Below are 7,949 nucleotides of genomic sequence, written 5' to 3' on the forward strand. Positions count from 1 at the left end.
TGCTTCCCCTTGCCCTACATCCCCAACGTTCACACACCAGGGACGCAAATGCTGGCTAGGCATTGCTAAGGCACACAGATGACCGATCGGCATCACCAGAGGAAGAAGATACCGGGCACCACTGAGGGACGCAGCGGGCACCGCTTACCAGGTAAGCTGTTTGAACTCCCTGGGAATGCCACTCTGAGTGTGGCTTGGCGTTACCGCTTTTGGTATGGATAATTCACCCCGAGCCACACTCAGCATTACCACTAAGGAGGTTAAACCAGGTGAACTGATATTTAGGCACAATTGCAAGGCCTCATGGGTCATTGCTGTACTTTACTTGTTACCTGAAAGACAAAAAGTATTTAGATGTATTTAAATAATTAACTTATTGCTAATACATTCTAAGATTTCTTTTATTACATTTTCCAGGGACCTCAAGGACCTAAAGGTTCTAAAGGATCTTCGGTAAGTAAGATTTTTCCGCCTCTAAATTATGTGATTCACATCTTCATTTTTTACAGTATGTCACCAGCTTACAAACAATACCTTTTTTGCGTCGTGATGAATGTTTCAATAATATATTGCAAAAGGTGTTCATTTACATCTTTTCAGTTACCCATCCATATCACATTATCTTAAACATTTTTCTTTTTGCCAACATAGGGACAAGCTGGACCCAAGGGACAGAAGGGTGTACAAGGTCCCCCTGGACCTGCGGTAAGTGAAAATCTGCAGAATTGGTTAATCTGTGTTAGATATGTGTGCGCACAAGCAAGAACTGCACAGACATATTAGTCCAGAAAGTAGGTAATAAACCTGGACAGTGTTAGTACAAAGATGGCACCGCCATCCTAAAAAGAGGGCTTAATAAGGCATAGTCATAGGAAGAGATGTGAGCTCTACGAGAGGTCATAAATATCTGCACACTTGTACATTAAATAGCATGTATTCCCTTAAAGTGGAACTAAATTCATTTCCTTCTATGGCAACAATATCTTCAGCTATTTTGAATGGCCATTAAGGAATTAGGTAATTTACACATGTACAGAGATTAATTCAGTCTGATACTAAGTATGGGTGGATATATATGGTACTGAGTAACCTTTTGCATTTTGTCTCAATCTGCAATACTACTCTTTATTTGTAAATTAGCTCATCACCTGAAACAAAGGGACAGAAGAATTTGGTATTTAATTGGATGGGATAAAAAGTCGGCAAAGGTAGCACATTGTTTTGAAAGAATCAGCTGAGTTGCACTGTAAATAAGCCTGCATACTTGATAAGCAAATATGGCTGCCTTCATGTGCATACTGTATGTTTTTCAAGAATTAATAAAATATCTTATAGTACATGTGATTATTGTACTTTGTTGTTGTGGAACATAGAGCAAACTTATTTTAATGCTAACTGTCGGTGCCTGATAAACAGGGCCCCCCAGGAGAGGTCATCCAACCACTGCCCTTCCAAATGCCCAAGAAAAACAAGCGTTCCATTGATGCCAGTCAGATCATGGGAGAAGAACCAGCTGTAGAGTATGCTGATGGCATGCAGGAAATCTATGGATCTCTTGATGCTATAAAGAAGGACATTGAACTATTCAGGACACCAAAGGGAACAAAGGAACATCCAGGTCGGACATGTCTGGACCTTAAACTGTCCAATCCAGATCTCCCAGATGGTATGTAAAACCAAGCAAAATTTGGTGCACGCATTGCCTATAATAATCTTAATACGAGCACTGATGGCTAATAACCTGTGAGGGTGAGAGCATTGCTCTGACAGTTATAAGGCATCATTATTCTCACTTTGCTGTAGATAATCTGAAGGGTATATTTATGAAATGTATGTTCTGGGATTTAGGTTTATCTGCTGTGTTCCTTCAATCATTTAGGTTGCAGTAGAATAAGGATAATGATGCTATGGCACTCAAAAAAAGTATGTAGATTCCAAAATTTTGGGTGATGAGGAGGAAATTTTTCGCACCTTGATTTTTGTCTACTTCCAGTTGTTTTTATTGGACAGGGTATGCCCAAAGAGACACACAAAATGATCTGACAGAAGATCCAAAGATTCCTTACTCTATCCAAATAAAAGTTTTGATATAAAAACATATTTAATACAACGAAAAGTTTTGAGTCTATTAAATCTTTGATCATCCACCTGCATAAACCCAATCCCAACCTAACCTCCCAATACTTAATCCTTTATCTGCACCTTGAAATAAACTTTAATTGTTTTAGGTAAAAATTTTACATTTTGCAGGGTAACAGGTACATTTTTTTTACACAGTGCATTTACATTCAATGCATGACTGAATTATAGTTTTTTTTACACAAGAAACATGAGGAACTGGTTGCATGTTTGTCCCTCTCTCTAATTGAAACCTCAGACTGAGATGACTGCAAGCAGCACAGCAAGCAATAGAGAAGGAAAGGGAATAGGAGGATTTACTACTCTGATTAATTATGTATGTAAATGTAATTGTGCACTATTGAGCTCAGTTGGGCTTTTGAACTCTTTATTGAGCTTTCTAATAGTAGAAAAGGATGGCCTAGAAACATGTGAAAAAGAGCCGAGTGCTCCACCTGCTGGTTTAAAATGAAAATATGGACTATGTATATGCAATATTAACCTGACTAAAATAAGATAATGAAAAAATGTTTCTTAAAACGTTTGCATTAAGTTTCATAGCACAACACTAACCTCTGGTTTGGTATACTTACCTTGTTCTGTGCCAGGGGCAGCCAAACAGAATCCTAAAAGCTATAAAAAACTAAAATTGAGCTCTATTAAATATAGTGATGTTCCATAATATACTCCTCTTGTTCTCTTAGGTGAATACTGGATCGATCCTAACAAGGGCTGTGCACGGGATTCCTTCAAGGTCTTCTGTAACTTTACTGCAGGGGCAGAGTCTTGTATCTACCCCAGCAAGCGCATGGAGAAGGTAAGAAAAATAATGAGAACTTTTGAGTTCATATATTGTAGTAATTATTGGAGCACTGTAAATTAATGTTAAAGTTATTGTTACTTTCACATTTTCCAAATTGTCACTGCATTGTTTTCAATAAGTCAGCCATTGCTCATAATTGCAAGAAGCAGTAGACGGTAACTATATGTAGCAACCTATGCAGGACATAGCGTATATATGTGATGAGGAAATATGACTCCTTCTGTGGACATAAAAAATTAAAAATTATACACCTAAAATTTACACAAGTATTAAAAAAAGATTTTAACCAGGCTGTTTTTTTTAACAATCATATATAAAACATTGGTGGTTAGGATAGGAGAAGTACAATGCCCGTTTACTAACTTTTTCTTTGTCACTTAGGTGAAGATGTCTCCCTGGAGCTCTGAAAAGAAAGAGACTTGGTACAGCAGATTCAGAAGTGGTAGTAGGGTAAGAGAATATTAATGCTTTAGAAATGCTTTGTACAATGGTATTTGTAAATGTGCACATTGTATCCCCTTCAGTTGTATGAAAAGTCTATTATTATGGTAGGAAAGCTGTAATGTGTACATAATGGATAATTTAGTAAATACAACTCTGCTTTCCATAAATTTTGAGCTGTTCGGATTTTTAAGGCTTCAACATCTTCGGGTAGTATTAAAGCAATGCTACTCTATGCCCTACCTAGAAAACTGTATTGTGCCTTCACTATATTTGGTTGCCTCACTGATCAATAGGAATGATGGAGGAACTGGGCAAGTCTAGATAATACTAAGTGTAAAAGCTTTTCAGTCACTTTGTTCATGTAGTCAGGATTCCCATGATAAAATAACACCCTTTTTCTGGGATTTTTATGTTTTGTTTGTAAAATGTTGACTTTTTATGATACCTTACTCATATTTTTGTCTCATTTCTTGCAGTTCACCTATGTGGACTTAGACGATAACCCCATTGGTGTGGTACAATTGACTTTCCTTCGCCTGCTAAGTGTAGGCGCTCGCCAGAATTTCACCTATCACTGTCACCGCTCTGCCGCCTGGCACCTGGCCTCAGGCGACACCTATCAAAAGGCATTGCACTTCATGGGCTCTAATGATGAGGATCTCTCCTTCCACACAAGTCCATATATCAAGGCCCTCAGAGATGGCTGTGCGGTGAGTAGGGAGACACATGGGATCTATGTATAGAAAACATTACCGATACGGAGAGAAATCTGCAGAGAAAATTTTAACATTGGTTGTATCTACCCTGCTAAAAAAATTGTATTTCTTTCTGTGTTGCTTTTGAGGAGTTCCTCTTGCTTCCTGTCTGGTAAAACATTATGAGCAAGACAGGAAGTAAAGGCAAATCACTCTATCACAGCCCCTGATAAAATTCAAACTCTACCCAGGGGTCTAAATGTTCACTCTATCCAAGAAAACATTTTGGATGGACATGTACTTTAATCGTGTAGCTGTAATGTTTCATAATGTGTAAGAGGGCATAACTTGGGGCTAAAAAGATTTTTACAGTGATTTTGTATTTAGCATGCTTGTATACCCGTGTGTTCATAAACAAACTGGATTCCTAAACACTATGTCTCTATGCAGGCCATGGACGAATAACCACCTGCCTAGAGCACTATAGGGCAAGTTCGGGGAGAAAGGGGCAGCTGAGCCTCTAAATTTCTCACCTTTGTCCTTTACTGTGTAGGAATGATCTATCAAACAGACAGCCCACGAAACTACATTGTAAGATTACTGCTCCCCATTTGTAATCAACAACAGTCCACTAAGCTGTCAGTATGACAGCCGGTCATTCTGTGCCTGGAGCTCAGCGTGCTCCAGCGTTCTGATTAGCACAGCACCCGGCTGTCATGGAGTTCTGATGAGTACACAAAAAGAGTTGTTCAGTACTTAGAACTGAACTATCATTTTGACAACTCTGGCCCTGATTCATTTAAAAATTAAACTACTATTGTAAAAAAAGGATCTCAGGCGTATTAGAGGTGGTTGAATTTTGGCATCCTAGTCCGGTGCCAGAGGACATTGTCCTGATGTGGAGGTGAAAGTTTTGTATAATCTATCAAGTATAGAGATGCCATATGTACCATGGGGTCTTAACTTATCAAATTCTCACCATGATAATTTCTTTTCTTCCGCTACAGGCAAGGAAGGGCACAGACAAGACAGTATTAGAAGTTCACACTCCCATTGTGGATCAGCTTCCTTTGAGAGACGTTATGTTCATGGACTTTGGAGAACCAAACCAGAAATTTGGCTTTGAAGTGGGACCTGTATGTTTTCTGGGCTGAGGCAAAACAAAACTAGAGACATTCCCCCTACCCATTTGTATCCCTTTTTGAAAATAAAAAAAGGAGAAGACCCCCTCCCCTTTTTATTCCTGTACACCAGTATTGAAGAAGCTCAGCTTTTGAGGAGCTGAATGGAAGCCCCTCCAACAAAATGGAACAAGAGACCAAAAGAACCTGGTCAACTCGTGACAATGACCTAAAGCTGGGTGGATCTTCTGATGACCAAAGAAAGAGTTTATCATAGACTTTTAGATAGAATTATTTGAGGCTTTTTTTTAATAAATGGTAAATGAAACACCATTCCCATGCAGAAAAAATATAAAATGGTGTTAATGTCCTATCAAAATCTACATAGAGGACATTGCAAGCCACTTTTTCACCCATACAGAGCTGTCTCTTTCTTTACATTTTCTTTCAAGCTCTTACGTCTCCAATATTTAAAAAAAAAGAACACATGCAGATGCATACAAACAGGACTTTTTTCTTCTGTGGATATAAAGATTTAAATTTTATTTAAAAAAATAATAAAATTTGTGATAAAGTTCCCCTTCTGCCTGGCACAAAAAAAACATGGGAAAATGTTTTTTGAAACAAATGTCCTGAACAGAAATGAAGACAAAATTATCTGTGAACAAGATTTCACTATGGTGCTTGGAGTAAAGCTTATTTTTTGACCAACAAGATTATATATATATAACAAAAAAAAACCTCACAGGTGCTCAGAGTATTACTGTGTAATGTTTGTAAGTATTTTTTGTATTGTAATATATAATCTATATTTTGCTGCTTTTTTATTTTTATTTGTTTTTTTTCTTACTCCTGCGCATGTCTATACATGACTTCCTGCCTGGACTATCAACTTCCTGTCAGCGCCTGTCCATTGTGTCCCCCTCCACCACCTGTTTACTGCCACTTCCTGTACCCTAGCCTGCTCTGTGTCTCCCATTTTCTCTTTTATTTAAATAAATGATGTGCAAAAGGTGAAATCCACAGAGGAATAAAATGGCAGGATGAGTGCATTTTATAACCGGGGGGAATTTGGAAATACAACTTGCTGCAGGTTGCACATTTTATTGCAATGAACCTTTTCCAAAAAGAAATGCCAAATGTATGTGGCAGGTATCCAAAAGAAGATATCATCAACTAAGTAAATAAAAAGTTACATGGCCTTTGCCATATCATTAACACCCACCAGTGTTGCAGTGCTAAGTACTTAATGCTGCTGGAGTGAAGTCAATCTCGTTACTTAGCTTTGAGGGACTACTTGGCCAAAGATTTAGAGTTCATCTATAGTTTGGGCTTTGCCCTACACAATCAAGTCAGAAATCAAATTTGACATTTGAAAATTTAATCTACTTACTGAACACCTTACACAAAGCTTTGTCGAAAAGAAAGGTATGGTTTACTCTCAGTGGGCAGAAATTTTAACCAAGTGGTTATCAACGGTTGAAGTTTTAACCACATAAGGAATACACTGTTTTTTAAAACAGCAGACTCGTAGACTTCTTTATGGGAAGCACAATCATTGGGCCTGATTTCCTAAAGCTCTCCAAAAATGGAGAAGATAGACTATCAAGGGTGAACCTAGGTGTTTCAGCAAACTCGGAATGGATTTGGTCAAGATTTGAAAACATTTGACAAATAATAGGAAATCATTTTATGAAATCTGTCCAGGTTTAGTGGATCACCTAGGTACATCCAAGAAGGATATGTGCAGAAGGGACATTTTAATATATTTGAATACACTTTATTACATTGAGGGGAAAAAAATGCAGAGATCAGCACTTTTCCTCGGGTGCCAAAGTTCAGTGGAGAAAACACATGTCCAATTTACAAATGAATAAGCAAACATTATATGAGTTTATCAGTGGTGTAGATATTTAAAAAATGTTTGGTACTGCAGAAGGTGACATTTTACTACACAGTTTGCTTTCCAGGTATTACAAGTAGGTGAATGCTAAAATGAAGCTCATCAGCACCCACATTATATTTACGTATAAGATAAAAAGGTAAATGGTTGGAACCATCCAGATTGCTGTATGTGGCTATATTTCTACTCTCATCCTGTCCTAATTGTGGCAGTGACCGAGACAGGCAACCTCAGTAACAACTCAATAAATATGTGGTCAAGACTGGTTAAAACCCTGTCAGTTTTTTTAGTGGATATCTTCCTATCCCAACTTGAGGTTCATTAAGGGAAGAGTTTAGGAATTTAGGAAAGGTTTCCTAAATGTTTTATTAGTCATTAACAAAATCCAACCTGAAAGTAAGAAATAGGATGAAACAAGATATATTTGACCATATTATTGTTATTCCTTGATGAAGACTGTTGTATCTGTGCCCTGTACACCATTCTATGTGTCTTCGTTCAGCAGTCTTGTCAAAATAGTTTTCATGAACAATAGATTTGCCATGAATTCAGTTATCTGAAACTCATTACTTACAGTACTTATTGAGACCCTGGGTCAGAGAAGTTCAGATTCTATTCTGTATTAGAGATTCTTCTGCTGTGGCATTTGACACATTTGAAGTATCCATCTATCCTTACAGGTAAGTGTGAACAATAATCATCTCGGAAATTATTAGTTTTTACCAAGACACTTTTCCCATGTTTTATAAATTGATTCTATTGACCGATGTCCCTGCAGGTTAGCTATTTATTGATATTTATCTTTTAAAGGTCACATCAGGGAAGGCTGGAATCATTTAATGTCT

At 37.6% G+C, this 7,949-nt stretch overlaps 1 protein-coding gene across 6 annotated transcripts in view; it reads left to right on the forward strand.

Moving 5' to 3' along the window:
• Positions 1-6,237, forward strand: part of COL11A2 (collagen type XI alpha 2 chain) — a 93,294-nt gene extending 87,057 nt beyond the window's left edge. For all 6 annotated transcript variants that reach the window (XM_072429577.1, XM_072429573.1, XM_072429572.1 and 3 more), the window contains 7 exons: positions 418-453; positions 652-705; positions 1,417-1,666; positions 2,823-2,935; positions 3,323-3,391; positions 3,862-4,095; positions 5,088-6,237. In XM_072429577.1, coding sequence (XP_072285678.1) covers positions 418-453; positions 652-705; positions 1,417-1,666; positions 2,823-2,935; positions 3,323-3,391; positions 3,862-4,095; positions 5,088-5,234 — 903 coding nt within the window. In that variant the 3' untranslated portion in view covers positions 5,235-6,237. The remainder of the gene's footprint in view (positions 1-417; positions 454-651; positions 706-1,416; positions 1,667-2,822; positions 2,936-3,322; positions 3,392-3,861; positions 4,096-5,087) is intronic.
• The last annotated feature ends 1,712 nt before the right edge of the window (positions 6,238-7,949 follow it).

This window comes from Pyxicephalus adspersus, chromosome Z (genome assembly GCF_032062135.1).
Source record: "Pyxicephalus adspersus chromosome Z, UCB_Pads_2.0, whole genome shotgun sequence".
Classification (NCBI taxonomy): domain Eukaryota; kingdom Metazoa; phylum Chordata; class Amphibia; order Anura; family Pyxicephalidae; genus Pyxicephalus; species Pyxicephalus adspersus.